The 27,985-nt window shown below is 34.2% G+C and overlaps 2 protein-coding genes across 4 annotated transcripts; both read left to right on the top strand.

Annotated features, from left to right (window-relative positions):
• Positions 1–2,335: 2,335 nt before the first annotated feature.
• LOC140888461 (F-box protein At5g07610-like) lies at positions 2,336–3,481 on the top strand. Its single transcript, XM_073296146.1, has one exon. It carries the CDS (start codon positions 2,336–2,338, stop codon positions 3,479–3,481), a length of 1,146 nt encoding a protein of 381 aa, XP_073152247.1.
• Positions 3,482–13,051: 9,570 nt separating this feature from the next.
• LOC140887850 (pentatricopeptide repeat-containing protein At1g10270-like) lies at positions 13,052–17,112 on the top strand. 3 transcript variants are annotated; one of them, XM_073295383.1, is made up of 2 exons: positions 13,052–15,248; positions 16,812–17,112. In XM_073295383.1, the coding sequence occupies exon 1, from the start codon at positions 13,061–13,063 to the stop codon at positions 15,239–15,241; it is 2,181 nt and encodes a 726-aa protein (XP_073151484.1). In that variant the 5' UTR covers positions 13,052–13,060; the 3' UTR covers positions 15,242–15,248; positions 16,812–17,112. The 3 variants fall into 3 exon arrangements, with proteins under 3 accessions (XP_073151484.1, XP_073151483.1, XP_073151485.1); XM_073295382.1 differs by having other exon boundaries at positions 16,804–17,112; XM_073295384.1 differs by lacking the exon at positions 16,812–17,112 and adding an exon at positions 16,066–16,797.
• Positions 17,113–27,985: the final 10,873 nt, after the last annotated feature.

Here is a 27,985-nt window from a genome sequence, read left to right as displayed (position 1 = left end):
CTTCAAGCCTTGACATATCAGCCTTTAGTTCAGAATTTTCTTTTGAAAGAATAATATTCATCTTATTCCTTTCAATCCAATCAGCATGTAACTCTTCAAAAATCATCTGAGTTTTTTCCATGGATATAATATCATCACCTGAATCATTATTACACACATTATCAGTAATGGAAGAATTTAAACAAACTGACCTTTGGGAGGTGTTACGACCAGCTGCGGCAACACCTAAAGGATTGACTTGAAACTTCTTCTTGCTTTCCAGTAGGGCAGATACGGCAGTGTGGCTTTCTTCATCTTCTTGTTCTTCTTCATCAGACTCTTCATCACTTAAAGACGTATTCATACCTTTCTTAAGAATGTCAGTATATTCATTTGCATAATGTCCAAAGCCTTGACAAGCATGACATTGTACCGTGTCTAACTTCTTTGGAACTAATTTCTTCTTTCCTTCCAACATCATTCGAGGCTTAGGAGTATCAGTAAGCTTCCTTGGTGACTGTTCTGGTCCAGTAATTCTCAGAGGCTTGTTAGAGAACAATGGAGCCTTGAGATTTTGATCCGTCTTTCTGGTCTCTTTCATCTTCTTCAGATAATCATTGAATTTTTAGTCATGAGAGAGATTGAATCATCCTCTAGATCAGACTGCTGAACTTCTTGATGGAATTAAACATATTCCTCGTATGAGGGCTTTGAAGCTTGAAGTGCTATTGATTTCCCTTTATACTTCTCTTGTGCTGTAGAGTTCATCTCAAAGACTTGAAGGATACTAATCAGTTCAATCATCTTCATCTTTGAGGTGTCTTTTACCTCCTCAAGCGCCCAAATCTTCCCATTGAATCTCTTTGGCAAAGACCGAAGAACTTTGTTCACCATATTCTCACTAGAAATAGGTCCTCCAAGAGCATGCGCCTCTGTAGCTATCTCCCTAACTTTTTTTTTTTTTTAATCATAATCAGCAATAATCTCATTCTCATCCATCCTGATATTCTCAAATTTTGCGTTTAACAATCTCAGTCTTGTTCTTCTCACACTATTAGTTCCTTCACAGTGTTCTAGAAGAGCATCCCATGCATCTTTTGCAACTGTGCAGTCAGCTATGATTCCAAACATTCTCATATCCACAGATGAAAAAATTGCATTGATTGATTTAGTATTGTAGCTTGAACTTTGTGTTTTTTCAGCGGTCCAAGTTTCTTGTGGCTTGAGAATGTATTCTCCATCTTGATCTAGCATCTTTGGAGGATTCCAACCAGTAAGAATACTTTGCCATGCACGAACATCCATCGCTTTGATAGTGTATCGCATCCTTGTCTTCCACAATGCATAATTCGTGTCATCTAGAATCGGAGGTTTCAAAAATGAGTTCGCAACAGACGATGAGTCCATCTTATTCCCTGTAATAAAATAAACAAACCAGGATCAGTTCTTAGTGTATCAAGAATATGTCTCTGATGCCACTTGAAAGGAAATAAAGGTTGCACATAAACAGTTTTAGGTATTATGTGTTGACAACACCTACAATAATATCTTGAGTAATTTGCAGCGGAATATAATTTAAGCGTGAGTATAATAAACAAGCAATCAAATAAATAGACTCAAATATTTTAAGCAAGAGTATAAAATACTCTTGCAGCGCCTTATGACAAAACTTTCACTAGAAAATAATCAAAAAATTTTACAAACCCTAAAACTAGTGATTATTGTAAAAACCAATTTCTCAACACAAGTGAGAAAATACACAATAAAAGTTCTCCTAAAAATTCTATGTGAAATAGAATAAATAAAAAACGAAGCAAGGAGAAAAATCTTGATGCAACAACACTCTTCAATCTTTGATCTTCGAGTGATCTTCAATTCTTCAAGGCAATCAAGTACTCACGACCCAAAATCCACTTCAGAAAATCTTCTGATTTGTTATCGCCTTTTAGCTCACTCAATCGGTCTCACTCTATATCTTGGTCGGTCTATTGTCCTTCTTAAATAAGATTAGAGAATCATTTCTTATAGATGTTTACTTGTAGACATATAATTTTAGATATTGTTTTTTTTTATTAATTCAAATCTACAATACAAAGGAAACAAATCATTATAGATGAGATAATGAATAAATATTAAAATTAACCATATCTCAAATCTAAATAAATAAGAAGATAAACGATTTAAAACTTGTGATAAAAGAAAGACAAAAGACCAAATTTAATTTTTTAAAATAGAAAAGATTTAAGGAATATGCGTTCCTTTCATAACTGAAAACGTTAATTTTCTCCGCATAAAACACCGTCTGTCTTCACAGAAACAAATTATCAGCACAATAATCTCTCTCTCTTTATATATCATGGCCGACAAAAGATCCCGAGTCCCGTCGTCCGTCGACCTAGTCTTCGACGACGACGATTTAATGTCGACGATTCTACTCTTCGTCCCCGCAAAACTCCTCGTCAGCATCATCAAATTAGTCTCCAAACGATGGCAATCCCTCGTCTCCGACAAACAGTTTCGCCTCATGCATGCACTCCACCACCGCCGCCGCCACAACCCACCCACTTCTTTCATAATCCGCGCGAACCCCAGATGTTTTTTCTACTTCTGCCCGGGCCTCGAAATCTTTCGGCCATTCGAATTTCGTTTCCCCTACTCAAAAATATTGCAATCTTGTCACGGATTACTCTTGCTGGAGACAAGAAAAACTCTTTACGGAGCAAAAAATTACTCTGTATACAATCCCACCACCGCTGAATCAAGAGACATCTTGATCATGGGGAGTATTTCAGGCCTTTGCTTGGCTTTTGATCCCGCGGTATCTCCCTTCTATAAAGTTATCTCCATCAAGCAGCGTGACAAGAAGCATTCGTTGTCTCTGTACTGGATTGAAATTTATGATTCCCAAACCCGTTCATGGACGTGCTTGAAGAAACCGTTCACTTCCATACACGATGCCAATTTCTTCAACGGGATTTTCTGGAACAACGGAATATACTGGATAAGGAGAGACATGAACGGGAAATCGTATTACCTCGATCTTGAGACGGGGATCGTGGGGACACCTAAAAGAGTGGTGACGCATAAAAGATGCAACACCGGAAGTCGGAAGAACTACGTGATGGAATCCGACGGAAACTTGCATTATGTTTCTTTGTATTCTCGAGCGATGGACAAGATGATGAGCTTGAAGGTTTCGGTGTTGCTGAATGATTTAGCATGGTTTGAGAAGCACAAGGTGATGAATTTGAGTCCCCTTTTTACAAAATTTCAAGAGGCGCAAGTAGCTGTGTTGTGTATTGCTAGACTAGGGGGGGATACGGAAGAAGACTCGGCGGTGTTGTTTTTGATGTGGGATAAGATAGTTTTTTATAGGTTTTGTGATGGATATTTCAAGGATATTTTTCATCATTTGCCCACCAAGGAGTTCTACAAACATGGTCGATTGCATTATCAACATAACCATGCTTATCCATTCATCGAGACTTTGGTTCCTATTTGAATATAATTAAGGATCGATCGAAATATATATATATAGGTGCGTGCATTTTATGTATGAATTAGCGTACACAAAATTGCTAATTTTTTTGTTTATATGAGAAGTTTCTTTTAATTTGCTTAATTGGATTAATGCAGTACTCGGATGTAACATTGGTTGTAATGTTATGTATGAGTGCAAGCGAATCAAGTTAATTTGTTCGGGGTGAACTCGTACGTGCCTTGGTCAAATGCACGTATTTGCAAATGTTATTAAATTTTGTTGCTTTGGTATTCATTTTACTTTTGACATAGACCGTCAAACAATGCCTATAGCTACATGCTATATTCGCTATATATTTCTTCAATTTAGATTTTATTTACTTTTAGTTCATGCTTTTATTTTAAGCGTGCATTAGTACTAGACTAATTATATTTTTGGTTTTGTAATTTGTATTAATTTTTTTTTTCGTTCCACTAAAAATAAATTTACATTTTAATTCTAATCTTGTAGCGTTCATGTTTTTTTTGTAGTGACTCTTGCTATTCGGATCATTTACCGACTTGCAAACTTACATGCAATTAACTAATAGCAAAATAATTAAATAGGGCAACTCTTGCGGAAATTTTAAAATATATTTACAACATAAACCAAAAAATACAACCGGTATTACAACCCAAATATAGTTATACAACCATATTGAAATACTGTATCCTATGTAAGCAAACAAAACCCTCACTAGTCTCTGGCCCCTGCACTTAATCTTGCCTCGAACCTCCTGCTCCGTCCAACCTGAGACCTATCTCATTGAATGGTGGGTGTCTTAGATAATACAAAAGATGTGAGCGACTAATGTCTAGTAGACAAGTATGAGTATACAAATATATTTGATGCATGCAACGTGAGATGATTGGGTGACTGATCAACTATCAAGTTCTGCTCAGATTAGGCGCCAATGAGTATATAACACCATATGAGAATCTAACCAATGGGTAGCTCATACACTTGTCTAGATCACCGTAGCATCAGTCTCCGCCATCAAAATAGCTCCCGATTTCAGATCGTGTATACATGTGTAGGGTTGAGCGACCCTACTAGAATGACTATCTCGAATGAGATACGACTCAACATGTATGCGCGCGTGTAGTATGTATATAATTAAATCAATAAAACAAATATTATAACACATAAATGCAACATATATATAAACATGCATACTCACCGACAATCTCAGTCAGTACTTACCTCTATATAACAAGTCGAGTACATTAGGATCTAGGTCCAAGCCCAAAGTCAAGTGATTACCATAGCACTAATCATGATCTAAAAGTCATAACTAAGATAATAGATACTCCTATTTTCTCATAACATTCTCAGACCAAACATGCATCCGTCGTTAGCCCTTTGATGTTGAATGTCCTAGATTCTAGGTACAACTCTTTTGTTATATCAGCGTATTGCTATGCGCGACCATTACTTGTATGGTTAACTTACAATATATAGGCTGAATTGGAGAGGGAAAACTTTGAATTGTGCCTTTCAAATGAAGCCTCAGAGCCCTATTTATAGGCGTATTTTGGACGCTCCGAACTCGTGTTCAGACATTGCGAACTCGATTTCAGACTTTCCGAACTCTACATGCGTGACACATTTTCGAGTGTCTGAGTTCATATGACCCAAACTCTTCTTTGTACATACCCAAACTCTGCATGCAGTGATGAGTCACCAACACCCGATCACCTCATGGACAGCTGGCTTCGGAATCTCCGATCAGGCTTCGGACATTCCGTTATGCCACGCGTCCTGCATCCGAACAACGCTCCCTTGGGTCCATGTATCTTGCTATGAATCGGACGTTTCGATCACAATTCGGACCTTCCAAACTGGTTTTCTACATCAGAACATAAATTTTTCTTCTGAAAAGTTTAGACCTTCAGGACTCGTCTTGCATCCTAACTTTACCAGGCCCAGTTCGGAGCTTCCGAACTGAACTTCAGATCTTTCAAAACCTTCGATGGATCTGAAGCTTGGAATTCAAATTTTAATTTAAATAAGACATTTGATTTGTTTAGATAGTAACACATTAATTGTGTTTAACATTTTATTAACTTAAAACAGGATACAACCTACTACATTTTTTCCCCATTTTTGGTCATGTGAACAGTGCATTTGTATATTTAATCTCGTAATTTTCATGTTTTGTTTTGTTTTGTTTTTGTTTTTGTTTTTGTTTTTATTTTTGGTCATTTTAGTGATAAATTTTCATTTTTATTAGAGTGGCTTATAACATGTTTTGACCAAAGTCAGTCGTCTTTTCTTCTGTATAATATTCTAAAAAACTAATGAAACACATACAAGTTTTTTTAAAAAAATTCATGTAAGCATCCAATATGTTACATAAAAAAATTTCGGTAGACACAACGAACTCTGGTAAAAAAAAACTCAAAAAAAAAGACATGTAACGTTAAATGAATAAAAATTCAAATTCATCTTTAATAAAACCAAAAAGATTTCTTTATATATATATATATATATATATATATATATATATATATATATATATATAACAAGTAAGTTACAAGATAAAAATACAAATCCACGTTTAAAATGACCAAAGTGAAAAAAATAAAAAATACATAATAAAAATATAATTTTCCATTTTGTTCATGTTTTAGAATTGGATGAGTCTCGAAAGAAAAATTACTAATTTCAATGTAGGGTTAGTAAATCTTCATCATGATGATGATTATTATTATTAATACTTTATCTATTTTTATTTCTCTATAGTTTGGACTATTTCACTTCGGGGTGGTATACCATATAATATCATATCGAAAATTATGGTATAAAAAAATATGTAACGATATCATACCGAATATGTCAATGTACCAAGTCTCGGTATTCCATAGTTTTTGGTATCTATAACTAGCTTACTGATACCAAAATTTTGCGATACGCTAAAATTTCAGTACATTATCTATATATCATTTTATACTGAAAAAACATTTTATATTTTTAATTATAACTTTATCATTTAAATATATTATATATTTTGTATTTGTAAATATATTGTTTCAATATTTCATTATATAAAGACATTTCTAAATTTTAAATCGTTACCGTATCAAAAATTTCGTATCTTTAATGTAACGTACCAAAATATTCGATATACGAAAATATTGTTAAATTTGGTATTTTAGGTATAATAAACTCAGTATGCTGAACATTTTGGTATTTTTTTTCCCCTTCCTAGTAACACTTTTGTCGTTATTAGAATGATGTATATATGGCATATAAACGTAGATGCCCATTATATACATTAATATTTTTTTTAAAAAAAATACAATATATAGATTTATGATATATATATATATATATATATATATATATATTATAATGAAAAATTGGAGGTTATGACTTATGAGAGTTGAACTTGAATATACATTAATGACATTGAAACTTTGAGATGCATATAAAAGAGTTTTGAATTTAAAATAAAATATAATTGAGAAGAAGCTCAAAATGAGCTTCTAAACTTGAAATGATTGTAATAATTAGAGGATGGGAACATTTGTGTGAGTATTCAATGAAATTAATTGGTAATGGTCATAAACAAGGTATAGGTAGTGTTGGGATTGCATCTAAAAATCATTTTTTAATTTTCATTTATAATTTTGTTTTTATCAAGAGTACTTATTTTTTTTAAAAAAAAAATTGATATAATAAACATGCAAAATGCATGCACACGAGGACTAATATTAATAAAGAATGTGTTATATATAGATGATGTTTAGGTTCTTGATTTGATCGTACTATTCTTTTTATGTAATAATTAATCAATCTACTCGATAAATAGATGTGTGTAGTTGAAAACTTGAAATGATACATGATTGAATTCTCATATATTTTTATTCTTCTTTCTCTTTTATTCTCTAATTATTTTCATTCTATTCTATATTTTATCTAATTCTTTATTAAATTTATAACACGTTATTAGTGCGGTTTCTTCAAGATTAATGAGAGAATATCAAGATGGATATTTAGCTGATAGCGGTACAACACATATATATACCATTTTTGAAAACAAAAAATATTTTTTGAAATTAACATTAGCTGATAATAATGTTATAAAAATATAATGTGCATAAAAAAATGTTGAGGGTCCGAAGTTGATTTATTGGTTCTGAACTCACTTAAACACATGATTTGCCTAAATAATGATCTTTTAATTATATTTTATCATTTAACTTCGTAAAACAGAACTAGGGTTACTTCAAGTGATTATACTAATTATTTCAAGACTTATTATTGACTTCATACACTAGCTATGCCGTAATTTCATGATTGTAAATTCAAACTCTAAACAAATCCATATCATGAGAAAGCTTTGAAATTTGAATATACTCATATTTATCTTGGATATTATTAATTTCATGAAACAGTTTTATTTATCAATTTTATTGAAATATATTTTTAAATATATTGTGCATATATATATCTTTGTATATTTATTTTCTTTTATTTTGATCTCTTTAGGTTGTATATAAATATACATTGTATCATTATTTCTTGAATATATGAAATTATATTCTCTCCATACGCTTCTACATGGTATCTAGAGCCCAAGGCTTAAGCCACTAATTCTAGACCTAAGAGCCGCCGCCGCCACCCACCTTCACCAAATTTTTTTTTTCCAGCCACTACTATGGCTGCTACTACCACCAGGGCCGCCGCTCTCAATACTCCGATCTCCTTCAATGTTGCTGCTCATGTGCCTTTGAAGCTAACTTCATCCAATTATCTCTCTTGACATCTCTAGTTCATAACCCTCCTCACTGGTCATGATCTCTTTGGCTTTATTGATAGCTCTCACCCCTGTCCAGCCAGATACATCATCCCCTCCGCCAACCCTTCTCTGAATCCTGCGTACACCTCTTGTATTTGCCAGGACCAGTTGATACTGAATATCATCATTGGATTACTGTCTCCTTCCTTGACTCCGTTTATTTCCATTGCCACCACCTCCGCTGATGCCTAAAACACTCTTGCCAACACCTAAGGCAGATGCAACTTTGGAATCCGGCAAAGGGCTCCCAATTTATCATTGAATTTATGCAGTTTCTCAAATCCAAGGCTGATCAACTGACTCTCATGACTGCGCCGCTTGACATTGAAGATCTTATCATCAAAGTCCTTCATGGCCTTGATGATGATTACAAGGAACTTGCTCATGCTATCAATCATGAAGCTCATCTCGTTGCTCGAAAGGGATCCCAATTATCTCTTACAGCAACCGCCCACCCAACCCAACACTTTGCCTCCACCGGCCACCGCCCGCCTCCTACACATGCCGGTGGAAACTCACCAGCGCTGCCTTGCCACGGCGACACTTTGTCTCCCCGGTCAGCATTCCATCTGGCTGCCCAAGCGCAGGGCCAACGCCCCTCACGCCCGTATTTGGGATGCTGTCAGCTCTGCAGCCTCCAAGGTTACTCTGCTCGACGCTATCCAAAATTTCAGTTATGCCTGCCCCGCATACTGTGCCCCATGGTGGCCAATCACGCGCTGTCCCTAGACCGCACCTTTCCTATGCCGTCGCTTACATTGCTGCCTCACCCGCTCCGTATGACTGGTTCTTATAGACTTAGACGTCACTCATCATGTGACTGCTGATCTCTTCAATCTCTCTCTACACACCCCGTATGTTTGCTCTGATGATGTTGTTGTTGATTATGGCACTGAACTTCCCATCACTCACACAGGTTGTCTCATATCACCCTTTAGCTCTTCTACACTATCGTTTCCCAACGCCATCTGTGTTTCTTCAATTAACAAAAATCTGTTATATGTCTCTCAACTTTGTAAAACAAATGATTTCATTGTTTTTTTCTCCTCCTCTTCTTTTTAGGTGAAGGATACTCGCACGGGATTTATTCTCCATCAGGGTCCACTTAAAGACGGTGTATACTCATGGTCCGTGTCTCAGCCTTCTCCACAACTGGCACTCTCTGTGTCTGTCGTGTCTCTCCCTACCTGGCATAGTCGTTTGGGTCGCTCGTTTACTCGAGTTTTACATTATTTAGTCGTGTCTAAGTCCGTGTCCTGTTCGTCTTCCATTCGTAATTTCATTGTAATTCGTTTCTATGCAATAAAAGTCACAAACTTTCGTTTCATGATTCCTCACTTACTTCACAATTACCTGTTGATTTAATTTGTTTTTATGTCTGAACCTCTCCGGTTATCTCCATTGATGGGTATAAATACTATGTTATATTTATTGATCACTATAGCAAATATATCTGGTTGTATTCACTCAAACATAAATCGTATGTCTTTTCTATTTTTAAATGTTTCAAGTCTCTTATTGAGAGACGCTTTAATTGTGTCATCCGTACTCTATATACCGACAATGGTGGAGAATTTATTGCACTCAAAGAATTTCTTAGTCTACATGTAGGGGTGTGCATTCGGTTCAAACCAAACCGACCGAACCGATACTTGCCAAAACCGAACCGACCGATTTTATTTTCTAACAAACCGAACCGACCAAATTTACATATAAAAACCGACTAAACCGAACCGATAAAAATCAGTTATTTCGATTAAAAACCGAAATAACCGATTTTTTATTTGTTTTTTAAAAAATTTACATGTTTTTTGTTTTAAAAAAATTAAAGGTATTTTAAAAATTAAAGGTCTTTTGTATTACACTTTCAGCATTGTAGTCCCTGCAATTAGTCAAAACCCATTAACTCAAAAAAAAATAGTAAAACCCATCTGAGTACATCACCTAATTAATATTATGTTCGGATATTTTACATTCACCTCACCTGTATTTAATTTATTTGACACTAATAATAGTATAATACACAATTTATTTATCACAAAATACTATAATATTTTTTTAAAAATATATTAATAATAGTTAATGGGCCCAAGTGGCTCAAGCTGGCTAAATAATGGTAAATGCATGGCCCACGTTATAATACAAATAGGATTGGATATATGTAGTTACATACTTACAATACAAAAAATAAACAACTAGAGGCCCAATATTTTTTTAATTATATAAACAAATTTCGGTTTAATCGGTTTAACCGATTTTTTTTAAAAAAAACTAAATCGAACTGATTAAACTGAATTAACCGATATTTTCAAAAAAATAACCGAGGAACCGAATAAACCGAACCGAATAAACCAAACTGTCATTTTTGGTCGGTTTTCTCGGTTTAACCGATTTTTTGCTCACCCCTATCTACATGGAATTTCTCACGTCTCCCACTCTCCCTCATACTACTGAGCATAATGGCTTCTCTGAATGCTGTCACCGTCATATTGTGGAGACCGAGCTTGCTCTTCTACAGCACGCGTCCGTCCCTGCTCATTTCTGACCCTTTGCCTTTGCCACTGCCACTTATATCATCAATCATCTACCCAAACACAACCTTTCGTATAAATCCTCATTTGAGTGTTTCCTCACCACCACGCACAACCTATCCAAGCTTTGAATTTTTGGCTGTCTCTATTATCCTTGGCTCCGTCCCTACTCTCATCATAATCTTACACACGGGTCCTCCCCTTGTGTCTTCCTTGGATATTCCTTTATGCAAAACGTCTATATCTACTACGAGCCATCTTTTGGTAAAGTCTTTGTTTTTCGTCATGTTGTCTTTGTCGAGTCTACGTTTCTGTTTGCCAATAGTAGTTCTGAAGCCGGACGTTGCTTTGATGCGCCTCCAAGCATGCCCGTGGAGGACTCCTGCATGTGTCATTGATCATTCGCCTGTCTGCTCATCTGACCCATACAAACCCACGCCCAGCTCCACCTCTCCATCGACCAGCGCTCCCTGCAGAATCCACCTTGGCTGTACAGCCCAATCCCGAACCCACCTTGACCGTACATTCATAAAAATTAATTAATTAATTAAGACAAATTCTTATTTTCAATATAAGATAGATGGTGCAGAGTTAAAATTTTCATTTATTTTTATTTTTAAATAGAAAATAACTAATAATAATATATAGTAAAAATAAAATATTGATGAAGATAAAGAGTACTAACAATAACAAATTAAATAAAAAAATAACATCATTCATAACAAATTAATAATAATCAAATTAATTTTTTAAACATCTAAATTAATTGGTGAATTGGTACTCTAAAGTTAAAATTGAAATATTAATTTGAATAATTTGAAATATGGAAGCGAAAATTATGATTTTGTACCATATATAATTGAATACATATTAGACTTCAAAAATAAAATGAAATTTTAAGAAAATAAATTAATTAAATATTCATGGACTTCATATTATAAATTTACATTTTTTTTTATCACTATGAAAAAACATATCTTATTTCTTGTAAAAAAATGTTAACAAATAAGCACAACATATAATTAAAGAATTTAAGTATCCTAATCTATATCAGAAGGATATTTTAGGATTTTTACAATAAACAAGGCTATAATGTGAAATGTTTAATACATAACCTTTTGGAAAGGGCTAAAATAATTAAATTTTCGTTGTTAATCACCAAATAAATTTTAATTAAAAATACAATTAATTTAACATATTTCTCATAAATATTTATAAATACGCACACATATAACATCTTAACTAACAACGTAGCATTAATCATCTCGTTGAGTTACTAATTACTCGATGTAATGAAACTAATGAATGATTGAGTTCAACATAATCTTTTAAATGTGTTGCTTCAGACAATACATGTTTATTCTTATATATCTTGCCGATGTTTTTGTTATAAACCTACTTGTAAGGATAAATAAAGAATACATCGATAATATTGTTGAACTCCATCGAGTCATACGTTTTAACTAACATTTCATTAACTCTAACGATCCACTTTACGATAAAAGAAAAATAACTTCAACTTAAATTTATTGAAAAAAAATTCATAAAAGGTGTCGATGATTTTGCTTTAATTGAAACCAGTCATGCGATAGTTGGCCTGGTTATGATGAAAATGTTGCAAAAAAAAAAAATAAAATAAATCAACTTTTGGAAACACAATCGAATATCGCTGGGACACTGCATGCTAGAAGATGGCGTACAAAGAAAGAGCGTCCAGTTAATTCATTTTTTGAAGTTGTTATTAATTTACATTGCATTTTGATTTGTATATTTTATATTAAAAAAATCAAATTCGATAGTTACCTTTTTAATAGAAAATGGAAAGGAGTTGTAGTTATTTCAAGAACAGAAGCATGGAGAAAGAAATGGAATTTGGAGTTGATTTTGGCTGAATTTCGAGAGGATTTTTGCCGAAATTGTTCATATGCATATTGAATCTTGATGGGTCAAAGTTTTAACAAATTAATTAGGGTTTGCCCAATGTGGTTTTCCCAATGTGGTTTATAGTCAGTCTATTATTTCGGAGGTTTATTCAGAGCGCAGTTAAAGATGATAGCTGCGAGTTCTCCTACGTCAAAAAATAAAAATAAAAAATAAGGAATCCGAAGCATTCGTGTGAAATTACTAGTTAGTCCCCGGTCTCACAAAATCGATTGGTTTTTTGGTAGACCTAGCCAAGGAGTATATATGAAAGAAATAGGTAACAGCGGTGTTCATTTCCCAGTCATGGCTAATCGCCTCATCCACCTGCTCCGCCGTTCTACACGCCGTTACACCACCTCCTCCGCTTCTTTTCCCTACCAAGGCCCCATCTCCGCCGCCGGCGCTTCCAATCCCCATGACCACGACCCCATAAATTCCGGCTACCCAAACAACAACTTGGACTCTCCCACGGCGGACACACCTCAATCCCATCTCCCTCCCTTTGAGTCCAATCCTAATCAGCAATTTCAACCTTCCGCCGGGGATTCGCCAAATTTTCAGTACAGCTTCAAATTTTCCAATCATTTTCAACCCACAATTTCGAGTCCTAATAATCATCCCGTTAATCCTGCGTCCTCCTCTGCACCGCCTTCTGTCCCTGTGCGATCTTATGGATTCTCATCCGCAGAGGAGGCGGCGGCGGAGCGCCGGCGCCGCAAGCGCCGCCTTAGAATTGAGCCTCCTCTCTATGCCCTTCGCCCCAACCCCACCTACGCCCCACCCAATGCCAACGATCCTGACAAGCCTAAGCTACCCGATTCCACATCTGCTCTGGTGGGGAATCGCCTCAATCTTCACAATCGGGTCCAGTCCCTGATTCGTGCTGGTGACCTTGACTCAGCTTCCTATGTTGTTCGCCAGTCTGTTTTCCAATCGGTCCGCCCGACTGTCTTCACTTGCAATGCCATCATTGCAGCCATGTATCGTGCCAAGCGGTACAATGATGCGAAGGCATTGTTTCAATACTTTTTTCGGCAGTTCAATATCATTCCAAATATTGTTTCATATAATAATCTTATTGTATCTCATTGTGAGTCAAATGAAGTTGATGAAGCATTGAAAGTTTATGAGTCCATAATAAAAAATGCACCATACAGCCCGTCCGCAGTAAGTTATCGCCATCTTACAAAAGGGCTTATTGATGCAGATCGCATAAATGATGCAGTAAGTTTGCTTCGTGAGATGTTGAATAAGGGTCATGGTGCAGATTCGATGGTTTATAATAATGTGATTCTTGGTTTCTTGAATTTGGGCAATTTAGAGAAGGCTAATGAGTTGTTTGATGAGTTGAAGGAACGGTGCACGGTTTATGATGGGGTCGTGAATGCGACTTTCATGGATTGGTTTTTCAATCAGGGGAAGCCGAAAGAGGCTATGGAGTCCTATAGGGATTTGATGGGTCGGAACTATAGGATGGTGCCTGCCACTAGAAATGTTCTTTTGGAGACGCTGTTGAGGCATGAGAAACATAAAGAAGCATGGGATTTGTTCAATGACATGTTGGATGATCACACACCACCAACTTTCCAGGCAGTGAATTCTGACACTTTCAATATGATGGTCAATGAGTGCTTCAAGGAAGGGAAGGCTGAGGAGGCAACAGAGGTTTTCAAAAGATCCGGGAAGGGAGTCAAGTCGAAACCTTTCCAGATGGATGTGGCAGGTTTTAATAATATGATTTTAAGAATGTGTGAGCTCGAAATGATGGATGAAGCAGAGCTATACTACAAGCAGTTATGTGACAAGTCATTGTCTCCGGATGTTAATACGTATAGAATATTGATTGACGCATATATTAAGGTGGATAGGGTAGAAAATATGCTAGAGAAGTATGCAAAGATGGTTGATTTGGGATTGAGAGTTATTCCACAATATGCCAATAAGTGGTTCGCTTTCTTGATTGAGAAGGGCAAGTCTTCCGATTGCATTCCCATTTTGTCTAAAATGGCTGATCGAGAACCAAAACCAGATGTAACAACCTATGATATAGTGATAAGGGGGCTAGTTGAGGTAGGTAATTATGATGCCACTACCAATGTGCTCGGAGAGATGACTAACCATGGTGTTGGCACTTCGGCGTCACTTAAAGACTTTTTGTTGGACCTTTTTGAGAAACAAGGTCGGCGGGTTGAGATTGAGAATATTTTGAACAGCTACTCAAGTCATTTCCCACCTCAGAGGCCTTTCCAAGGGGCCCGGGCTCCTGCAAGAATGGCTTGGTCACCTCAAACGGCTGAACAGGGAGCAAGAAATCCTGCTTTGCCGGCATCTCCTCTGTCTGCTCCCCAGACGATGTCTTATGATAATAATTATACTGAACAGAGAGTGTATCAACCTCAAATAACTGAACAGATGGTATATCCACAGCCCATGTATGGCCACGAGGCTGAACCCGTGCGAATGGAAGGACAATATGGCGCCTAATTTATAGGTGGGTGCAGAAAAGGGACACATTATTTTTCAGTATGAGAAGTTTTTGTGGTGATTGATCTAAATATATCCATAAGAACTTGTTAGTTGATGCCACAAGTTTTTGGTTGTGGCTTACGGGTCAATGCGTTGTGTATCAGATTTGATGCGGTTTCTATTATTTAAAATAACCAGTTATGCAATAACATATTATAATTATTGCATATTTATTTTATTTTACTATCACATATTTATATACGATTATGACTATGATGATTAAATTTCTATTATTATTTTTATCATTATCTATATTTTATTTTATTTTTATTTTATTTTATTTTATTTTTATTATTATATATTAATTATGTAGGTTTCATTGTGAAATTTCTTTTATGCCCTCATTAATAACTTGTGTGTTTAGCTCATTTTCTTTACTTTTTCAGCCTCTCCTAATTGATTTACCGGGCATAAATAACTTGTGTATTAAGCTCATTTTCTTTCCGTTTTCTGCCTCTCTTAATTGATTTACTGCTTTAAATGTTATTTTTTTCATTTGCTCACCATTCTCTTCTGCTCTTCGTATTGATTTGTGTATTTAAGTTCCATTAATTTTATTTGCTCTCATTTGCTCATCATGGACTCTCCACATACCTCAACAATTGTATTTAAATGTACCTCTGTTTTATAGTATCTGTAAATTGCTTAATTATTTTTTTCCACTCATCGATATGGCTCGAATTTTTTTCCTTCGCACTTGTAGTTGCGTGCCGGTTTGTTACGTGCATGTTGTTATCGTGTGAAAGTCTAGAGATGTGTATCTATTTTGCTATTTCCTGCAGCAATTCACCTTCAATGAAACGATCCATACTTCTGTGCGTACGAGAACCAATGGGCATTGGAATCGTTATTGTATTGTGAAGTTGAAGATTCAGTACTCTTAGTGTGTCTGCACATCGATTTAGTCCACCTTATGTGGCTTGGTTTATGATTTTGTCTATGCAAGCATGTTGTTCCCCGTTAATATAATATAATCTTTTTATGCCTTTGTTTTTGGCTTTGCCTATGGCATCATGCTGTGACCTGGGTTGTTAATTAAGGTTTTGAATGAACAATATATTTCTTTCCATTTTGTTGTGGTTCGAATGCTTACGTTGGTTATTTCTTATGCCGATCTATTTGAGTTAGCGTCTGTAAAAAATATACTTGCATTGTTAAGTTTGTCTTGGTAATTCACGTCCTTCGTTTCGGATGTTTCTCCTTCATCTGCCATGTGAAGTTTGACGACAGGATCAGGCATAGTTATTTTCCTTGTCTATATAGTGATGGCGGTAGATTGAAACTGAAACTCTTTCATTTGAAGCCACAATGGTCTCTTGTTAACTTGTACTTTACGACTATATTGTAAACTGGTTTAGTCTTCGGTTGTTCCTCTATGTATCGATTGGTTTTCAATGTAATTACTTTTTTGCAAATTCTTGGACTTTTATGTTGTTGCGTATCTCTGTCTACTGTTGTATTTAGGATCTTGAGTTTTTTGTCCATCTTTCACCAAATTAGATTGAGTTTCTGATATTCAGTTTGACAGGATTTGGGGATGGACCATTATTGTCGCTCATCTGCCAAAGTCAAGTAATTGCACTGACAAGGAAACAGGGATTCTTCGGATGCTAATTGTTGCTCTTCAATGAAAAATAGCTTCCAAAAAGATCAGCATCAATCAACCACTTTATTCAACCTGAAGGAATCCATAATGGAGGGAAGATCATTTTCCTCTTCCATGAATGCCTTTTCTGGTGTCTGTAATCGTAATTCATATAATTGATTATTCTCAACTCTCCAAGAACCAAAAGGTATCTCATAAAACTTCTATGATAATGTCTCACAGTTCAATTATGTGAGACGGGTTTTTTATTTAGATCACTCATAAAAAAGTATTAAAATGATGTATATTTTTTGTTTGTTACTTTTAATACCAAAAGTGTAAACAAATAATTTTTAGATTATTAATATTTAAATAAGTTTCACAATGATAGAAACAATCTATATCTTATCATAGATCACGTAACAAATATTTTTATATTATAATCGATTTTTTAAAAACAAATCTCTCAATCCAAACTAAACACTGCATGCATCTTTATCAAAACTAATTTGTAGCTCCACTATCTTATCCGTATAATAGTATTTTTATATTGCACTCTTTTTTTTATTTAAAGAAATCATTACATTTACACTCAATTTTTTAAAAATAAAATTTGATAAGAGTGTTATGAATATAACTTTAAATTATATGATGAACAATTAAAAATATCCGTTTTCATAAAGAAATTTACAATGATATATATTGATTGTTTGTTACTTCGAATACCGAAAGTGTAAACAAATAATTTTTGGATTATTAATATTTAATTTACATAAGTTTGACAATTATCGAAACAATCTATATCTTATCATAAATCACGTAAAAAATAAAAGTATATATAATCTATTCTATTAATATTATAATTATTTACTTAAAATAATATAAAAAATTTTAATCCTTTTTAATGTTGATCATGTCTTCGAAATATATCATGCAATATTTATAAGCAAGCTTCGTTGTAAAAAAATTAAGATCGTTAAATCTTGTTATGTTTATTACTTTGAATAATCAAAGTCTGATCATATTCATTTTAAAATTTTAAGATTCATAAGTTTAAAATAAATAAAAATTTTATAAGACACTCTATTTTTTCTTAAAAAGGAACAATCAATTAACGATCTATTTTTATCAAAAAGCTTTACTTTTCGTCCAATATCATTATTTTTACTGACACATGTATGAATAGTTTTTAAAAAAACTAATACATAGTTTGTCACATGACAGATTACGAATACATCTAATTTATTAAAATAATTTAAAATATTTTTATATTTTCTTTTTTTTAAAAAAAAAACTTAAGTTTCTTTGTGTTTATTTACTAGTTATCAACCTTCAATTAATGAGTACTTATTCAACTTATAGCTATTTTTTAATAACAGGGATTATGAATATAACTTTTTAACTTCAAAAGATATGATGAAAATTCAAAAATAATTGTTGCCGTAAAAATATTCGAATTGATATATTTATTTTTCGTGTATTTTTTTTCGACCAAAAATATGGGAACAAATATGATTTTCGAATATTGAATTGCGCGCATATCAATTATCTCAATATTTCTCAACTCAAACTTAACTTTGCATTTATCTTTACGAAAACTAATATATGGTCACTTTCTTATCCATATATAGTATTTTCATACTGCACCTTTTTTTTTAATTTAAAGAATCATTACATTTACACTCAATTTTTTTAAAAATAAAATTTCATACTAGAGTTATGAATATAACTTTTGACTTCAAAATATATCATGAACAATTAAAAATACCTGTTTTCATTAAAAAATTTAAAATGATATATATTTTTTGTTTGTTACTTTAAATACCAAAAGTGTCAACAAATAATTTTTAGATTATTAATATTTAAATAATTTCACAATGATTGAAACAAACTATATCTGATCATAGATCATATAATAAATATTTTTATATTACAGTCCATTTTTTAAAAACTAATCATTAAATTTACACTTCATTTTTTAATAAAAGTATCTATAATATATTATATTAATATTATATATATTTAATTGAAATAATTTAAAATTTTTAATATTATCTAATGTTTTGAAATAAATTTCTGAAAACTTGATTTTATAAATACATACCATGTACTTCTGTCTTTTATATGCTATTGAGCTTCCATTAATGAATATTCATTGAACGTATGGTTACTTTTACACTAACGAGTATTGTTAATATAACTTTACAACTTCAAAATAGATCATGAAAAATTTGAAATAACAGTTGTACAAATTAATCTATTTCTTTTTTGTTTATTACTTTGAATGCTCGTTGCGTGAGCATATAATTTTAAAATTTTTTAAAGATTTGTGATGTTAAAAAAATTTGAAACAGTGATGTTAGCAATCTGTATCTAATCATAGATCACGTAAATGAACAATTTTATTTTACAATACATTTTTAAAATTAAAAGAATAATGAAATTTACGCTCCATTTTACTAAAAAAAATATTTATTTTTATAAATAAAATTTATACTGAAAATTTCAGAGAAAAACTATTATATTTTCTTTATATGTTTTTTTAAAATAATAAGTTAAAATTTCCTTCGTGTTTTATACTTTTATCTACTATCAACCTTCCATTAATGAATATTTATTGAACTTATTGCAACTTTCTCAATAACAGGGATTCTGAATGTAACTTTTTAACTTCAAAATATATTATTAAAATCCAAAAATAATAGTTGGTGTAAATAAATTCGAATTGATATACTCTCTCCATCTCATAAATTTAATCCTACTTTTTTTCCACACAAATTAAAAAAAAATTATTGGAAATTTTTTTTTATATAAACTTCCTATTTTATCCCGTATTAAAAAAATAATTGCACAATTTTCAAAGTGTAGTTAATAGGGGTATATTAGTAAAAGAGTGTAAAAAATATTACTAAATATGGTATATGACTATATATTTGTGACAAAAAAAAAACGTGAACTATATAATTAGAACAAATGGAATATTTCTTTTTTGGTTAACCTGTATTTTTGTCAACCTAATTTTGTCGTTGTGTTTTTTTTATAATATATGTTAATAACTTTTACTTTAATTTTACATTCTTTTTTTTCAAAAGTAAAATTAAATTAAATATACAACTTTTTTTTAAAAAAAACCCTTATTTTTTGTCCAAAATATTTTACTGTAACGACGTATTTATACATATTCCTTTTTTTTAGTGAAGATTAAATTTACACATTTTTTTTTTAAAAAAGCCATATTTTTTATCCAAAATATTTTCTGCAACGACGTGTGTATGCATAATTTTAAAAATACTAATAAATAATTTGTTACATGAACAAAATTTCAATTACATCTAAGTTACTTAAAAATAATTTAAGATATTTTTATATTTCCGTATGTTTTTTTTATAAAAAAAAATACATTACAAGTTTATTCTTGTTTACCAAATATCAAACTTCCATTATTGAATAATTATTGAACTTACAGCCATTTTTTCAATAGCAGAGATTATGAATGTAGCTTTTTTAATTCAAAAAATATGACGAAAATTCAAAAATAATTGTTGCCGTAAAAATATTAGAATTGATATATTTCTTTTTCGTCTATTTCTTTTCAACCAAAAATATGGGGATAAATGTGATTTTTGAATATTGAATTACGCGCATGTCAATAATCTCTACATTTCTAAACTCAAACTTAACTTTGCATTCATATTTACCAAAACTAATATATGGTTCCACTATCTTATCCATATAATAATATTTTTATATTGTACTTTTTTTTTTTTAAAGAAGCCATTCTTCAATTAAACTCATGATTGCCCTTTCTAATTAATTCTTATAGATGCGTTACTTACTCAAGCAATTCAACTGTTCCCACTACCAAGAGACTTGATACGGTTATGGAAAAGATGATAGTTTGTATGACTAAATGAATTATAATTTATAATACTTTATTTGGTAGAATTAATTGAGGAATGTCTGTTCAAATACAATTATAACAAATAAAATTTGGAATTAAAAGCAACAAGAAGCACGAAGCATTGCAAGCAAGCAAGCAAGATTTGCAAATGGAAACGTTCAACAGAAATTCTCATAGCAAATAATCTGACATGGAAACAACCGACATTGTAATGATCAAATATCTGAAGGAAAATCAAACGGATGTAGTCATCGAAGCTCTCATTCTTCGACAAGGCTATGAAACCAAAACAAAGAAAAATTCGCTGACCATCAGAAAGTTAATCTTTATGGACAAACAGGTATGTTGATTATATACTCCGACAAAGCATCGTAATGTCATTTGTTCTATCGAAACATGATCGTACGCAATACTTTTAAATATCACTTCATTTAACTGAATTGGGCATCATCAACATGTTTCTTATAACTGCTTGGTGTTTGGAGACCTGTTTGTTCACGGCTGTTCTGTGTTTTTGTAGGGGACAATGATTCACGCACTTATGTTTCAAGAGATTTGATGAAATTACTCCTGCGATTAATGGAAACGAAGACCAACGTAAGCTGAATTTTACACTGTTATTTCAAACACTTATTCATGTAATACTTAACACTCTAAACACTCTGCAGATATAATTGGTTTTCCTAAAATCGTTTGGCGACTTCGTCATTTTCAGAAATCGAAGACTGGAACAACTGGATATCTAAGAGAAATCGTCCTCATGAATGAACGGTTAGTAATGATTAACATGTTGGAACACGTATTCAGATCAGTCAGATCCGATAGCCGGAGCAGCGGAAGTTTAAAAAATTTTATTTTCTGATCTGGAACGATTCCAGATCATGGGTATCAAATCCTTATGATTAAAATAAACAAGTAAAATAATAATAACAATTATAATTTTACCTCTTGATCAAGCTATGGCTTGATCTATGGACTCCAACAGATTAAATCTGCTCTTGTTGTAAATTCCAGGAACTGATGACTCGCTCGATCAACTCCTGAATTAGGTCCACGAATAGAAAACTAAAACCCTCTGATTGATTGCACTAGAAATCAATCAGATGTTTATCGAAGAGATTTACAGATTTGATCTGTCAATTCGGAATGTAATTTTTCAGAAAAATCACAGACTGAATTCTCTCAAAAAGGAAGACGGAATTCGAAAATCTCCTTAGAACTGTTCTAGGATTTTTCCGAAAACTGTAGATGTGTGTGTAGTAGTATTTTCGAAAATTCCAACTTGGAATGAATTGTCTTTATTTGAAATCCCCTACATCTACTATATATAATTTCTGTACTGGATTAAATTATATGTCTAATAGGACACTAACTCCTTAGGGCCCATTAGTCATAACTTAAGCCCAACAAACCAAGCCTGTTATTATAGAAATTAATATAAAATTTATCATGACTCCGATTGATAAACTAATTTCACCAATGTGCACAGAAACCATTTCTGCACCTTTTTAAAGTCAAGATAAGTTTTCTGAATTCGAATTCAGTGATTTCCAAAAATGTCCATCTCTATGTCATTTTAGGAAATTCCACTCCCTTTACTTAAGAAGTTCAAATTCTCTTTCGCTAAATTTAACTCTTTAAATTTAACTATCTCAACGGGGATTAGTAATCCATTACTTGTATAACCTTCAATGGTTCAGGGATACAGCTAGCCATGGGCTCACAACTCCTTGTGACTCGAAACAATAATTTCTGACTTACCCATCGAATCATGGTAAGAGCGCCTAGCAACATCGCCCCATGATTCCCTAGGTATCACTGATAGTGCCTGCAAGAACCAGTAGGTTTTGGTTAGCGTACAGTACGGTCCCTTCATCCATATATCCCGATCGAATCAACAACCATTGGTACATCGAGAGTCGTTCGAGATTCGATAACTATGCAATACATCTTGAAGATTAAATAGTGACATCGCATGTGCTACTAGAAAACCAAGTAACCTAAAGCACATCATGTACTCTGGCCAGAGATTTGTCACACTAATATCTTCTCAGATCGCATAGGATATCCACACTCGCAAGCGTGTGGTGAATCCTTGAAAACAAAGCATCGACTCCTATATGTGTTGTAATTGTACCCAATCTCGACACCTGATGACCCTCATAGAGTCGGTAAACGAGTCAAAGTACAGTACTAACATATAGAGTCTCCATGATATTTCAAGTAGTAAGGACTAATGGTGTACAACCAAAACCGCGGACTTATCCACTCAATTAATGATAACCACTTGGAAAGTTCGAATAGGGTAGTTCGATCATCCATCAAATAAATATCCATTTGCATGCTTCGAACATCTCTATATTTATACCAATGAAACGTGGTACTAGGCATCGCAAATGCTAGTCTCAATCTCGAGCGATCCTTATCCTTATTAGAGGACGGCTCAATTGACTAGGAACTGTTTAGAATATACAGTGATTATAAGATGTGTTTAATGATAGTCATTCAATTCTACTATCACATCTTACATGCACTCTAGTATATTCAAGGTCTTTATCTAAACATCGTATAGTACGTCACAACATAATAATATGATAAAAGATAAAGTAAATGCCAATATAAAAGTGTAAATTATATTAAACAAAGATTGTTTACACATAGAGTCACAAAAACCCTTAGCCATAAGTTGGCTAACCGGGCACCCACTCTTTCAATCTCCCACTTGCCCTAAAGCCAACTAGTCATACTACGTAGTCCCATTGCTTTGCGATGTTTGTCAAATAATGCTCCTGGCAAGGGCTTAGTAAGTGGATCAGCGATATTGTCTGCAGAGGCCACTCTCTCGACAGTGATGTCTCCTCTTTCCACGATCTCCCGGATGATGTGGTATTTCCTCAGTATGTGTTTGGATCTTTGATGAGACCTTGGTTCATTTGCCTGAGCAATGACACCAGTGTTATCACAGTACACTGGGACTGGACCAACAGCTTCAGGAATTACGCCCAACTCTTGGACGAAATTCCTCATCCAAACGGCCTCTTTAGCAGCAGCTGATGCTGCAATGTATTCTGCCTCAGTGGTGGAATCCGCTGTGGTGTCCTGCTTGGAACTCTTCCAAGAGACATCACCGCCATTGAGCACGAATACAAATTCAGAGGTTGATTTCGAGTCATCCACGTCACTTTGGAAGCTAGAGTCGGTATAGCCTTCCAATTTCAATTCTCTTCCACCATAAACCATGAATACATTCTTAGTCCTTCTTAAGTACTTAAGAATATCCTTCACAGATTTTCAATGCATTTGACCGGGGTTAGCTTGATATCTGCTCGTGACACTCAGAGCATAGGCCACATCCGATCTGGTAGATATCATCCCATACATGATACTCCCTATGGCTGACGCATATGGTATGTGTGTCATTTTCTCTATCTCTTCGTCAGTCTTGGGAGACATAGACTTGGATAGAGAAACTCTATGGCACATAGGTAAATGTCCTTTTTTGGACTCATCCATAGAAAACCTTTTCAATATGGTGTCGATGTAGGTTGCTTGAGTGAGTCCTATCATTCTCTTAGATCTATCTCTATAGATCTGTATGCCTAGAATATAGGACGCCTCACCCAAGTCTTTTATCGAGAATCTACCTGATAACCATATCTTTGTTGACTGCAACATCCCTACATCATTCCCAATTAGTAGGATGTCATCAACGTAAAGTACTAAGAATGTCACAGCATCCTTAACCACTTTCTTGTATACGCACGGTTCCTCCGGGTTCTTGATGAAACTAAAGTCCTTTATTGTTTCATCAAATTTCTGGTTCCAACTTCTTGATGCTTGTTTGAGACCATAAATTGATCTCTGAAGCTTGCATACCTTATGCTCGCTTCTCATGGATGTGAATCCTTCGGGCTGCATCATATAGATCTCTTCCTTAATGTTTTCATTAAGAAATGCAGTCTTCACATCCATTTTCCATATCTCATAGCCATACCAAGCTGCTATGGACTTGAACATTACGACTGGTGAAAAATTTTTATCATAGTCAACACCTTGTCTTTGAGTATAACCTTTTGCTACCAATCGTGTCTTGTAGGTCAGTACCTTACCATCAGGCCCAAGTTTTCTTTTGTAGATCAATTTACACCCTATAGGAATAATTCCATCGGGAGGATCTATTAAAGACCAAACTTCATTTTCATGCATGGAGTCTATTTCAGACTGCATAGCTTCAAGCCATAATTTCGAATCAGCATCATAAATTGCTTTCTTGAAGTTTCTTGGATCACATCCAATGTCGGGTTCACTTTGATCCCCTTCAAAAAGAAGGTCATATCGAATAGGAGGTCTAGAAGTCCTTTTGGATCTTCTAAGAGGTGTCGTGTCAATTAATGGTTCCTGAGGTATGGGATCGTTATTTTGTATCTCGGGTTCTTCTCAAATTTCTTTGAGTTCCATCATCTTTCCTTTCTTATCAAGTAAGAACTCCTTCTCCATGAAGGTGGCATTATTTGAAACAAACACTTTTGTTTCAGAAGGATGATAGAAATAATATCTGATTGAATTCTTTGGATACCCTACAAAATAAATAAGGTGGATCGACTATCCAACTTATCTCCCACTGTCTGTGAGTAAGCAGGACATCCTCAAATCCTCAAGTACGAATACTTAGGAGTTTTGCCATTCCATAATTCATATGGAGTTTTATTCACTGCTTTAGTGTGGACATTGTTTAACAACAATACCGCCGTTTCAAGTGCATAGCCCCAAAACGAAGGTGGGAGCTCAGTGAAGCTCATCATAGATCGAACCATATCCAACAAAGTTCGATTGCGACGCTCCGAAACACCATTTAATTGAGGTGTCATAGGAGGAGTCCACTGAGAGAGAATCTCATTCTCTTTTAGATAGCCCAAAAACTCGGTACTTAAGTATTCTCCACCTCGATCCGATCGAAGTGTTTTAATACTCTTACCTAGTTTGTTTTCTACTTCAGCCTTGAATTCTTTGAAATTTTCAAATGATTCAGACTTATATTTCATCAAATATAAATACCCGTACCTAGAATAATCATCAGTAAATGTAATGAAGTAGGTGTGACCAAATTTAGTATCAATACTAAATGGGCCACAAACATCTGTATGGATCAAATCCAACAGATTTTGACTACGCTCAGGTTCTCCTTTGAAAGAAGATTTAGTCATTTTTCCTTTTAGACAGGACTCACAAGTTGGTAGAGAGTTAATATTATACATATCAAACATGCCATTTCCCACTAACTTGTTCATCCTTCTTGAGGAAATATGACCTAGCCTCGCATACCAAAGGTTTGCCGGGTTTTCTCTATCATTTTTTCTTTTTATTGTTGTTGCCGGTTTATCAACATAATTAACTGGAACATCTTTTAATTTCAAGTTATATAGATCGTTTCAAGTTGTACATTTCCAATCAAAACATTCATTCTTGTAAATATTTCAAATCCCATTCACAAAATTGCAAGAAGAACCATCTCTATCAAGCATAGAAATAATGTTTTTAATCAAATCTGGCACAAATAAAACATCTCTTAAAAATATGTTAAAATTGTTTTGCAAAATTAAACAAACATTTCCCACAACTATGGCTTCAACTCTGGAACCATTCCCGAGCCTTAACTGGGTCTTACCTATAGTGACCATGCATGGAATCACCTATTAACTGGCAACTAATAGCATGCATTAAACTTAATACAGAAAAATACTTAACAAAGTAAAAACGTGCGGAAACATAATCATAATTTACATATCAGCTTAGTAACATAATCCAGGCTTAAATCTGTAGTGATACAACCAAATCGAAATACTTAAACAGTAAACATTATACAGCTAAAAAAAATCTTGCTGTATAAATTCCCCTGAAAAGATCCGGCTCCCTAGTCCTGCCTCGAACTACGGGCTCCGTCCATCCTGCGACCTGCCCCATGGAATAGGGTGTCCAAGATAACAACTAGGACGTGAGCGCTAACGCCCAGTACATAGACATGAGTAAACATATGTATATAATGCATGCAACATGATGACTGGTACAGGGTCATCTGAAAAGTCATGCTCAGTACCGGCGCCACATGAGTGCTGCCACCGCACGGATCAACCTCTGGGTGCAATCACACTCGTCTAGTACACCAGAGTAGACAGACATAAATGCCCCCGCCGTCGCTGTACTCTTAGTGACAGACTATCGAGTATAGAGCTGAGCGGCTCTATAGTCAGGTATAACAAGGTATAGGCTCAACGTGTATATGCACATGACATATGAATATAGAAAGCGGTAAATCATATATCATGCCATATAATAATGCCAAATAAATTCAACATATAAACATGTATACTCGCTGGCAATCTCAGTCAATGTGTACGTACCTCTAGGCTAGTTCAAGTATAATATGATCCTAGGTTCCAAGACAATATTCAAAAGTTCACCGTATCACTACATAAATTCTATAAGCCTTAACTAAGCTAATAAGTACTCCCAAAACTTAAATAGATTCCCGGACCATACCTTCGTCCGTAGTTAGCCCTTTGGAGTCGCTAGTCCCGGATGACTATAACCACACCTTGGTTATTCCAAAACCTCTATTATAATCGATAGGGCCCTCAAGTGTATATCTCACACTATATAACTGTAGAAGGAAATTCGTGAATTCGTATTTCAAAATGAAATCGAACGAGCCCTATTTATAGGCAAAATTCCCGGCCAGGATCGGAACTTCCGATTTCAGGATCGGAGCTTCCGATCCAGCTCATTGCGTGCATGCAAGACACGCCAGGATCGGAACTTCCGATCGGGCAATCGGAGCTTCCGATCTGCTCTACGTTCAACACTTGTCAAAACTCGCGGCTGAGTCATCGAACATTGCTGGCAGCTGGAGATCGGAACTTCCGTTCCAGGATCGGAGCTTCCGATCTCTGTGCTTCCGATGAGCTTCCGAAGTGGCTAGGATCGAAACTTCCGATCTGGGTTCGGAGCTTCCGATCCGGCCCAAAGTCAAAAGCCCATAATCTCTTCTGAAGTCCAATAACACTCCGAAATTACTAACCCTTAATCATGTTTAATATATTATTATCTTAAAATAGAATCTGAGTTACTACATTCTCCTCACCTTTAGATATTTCGTCCGCGAAATAACATCTAAAGACAAAATCAAGATAACAATATGAAACATCAAACCATGTTTTAT

Source organism: Henckelia pumila, chromosome 3 (assembly GCF_033568475.1).
Source record: "Henckelia pumila isolate YLH828 chromosome 3, ASM3356847v2, whole genome shotgun sequence".
Lineage (NCBI taxonomy): Eukaryota > Viridiplantae > Streptophyta > Magnoliopsida > Lamiales > Gesneriaceae > Henckelia > Henckelia pumila.
The sequence above is the reverse complement of the archived record's forward strand: the minus strand, read 5'-3'. Positions and strand labels throughout refer to the sequence as shown.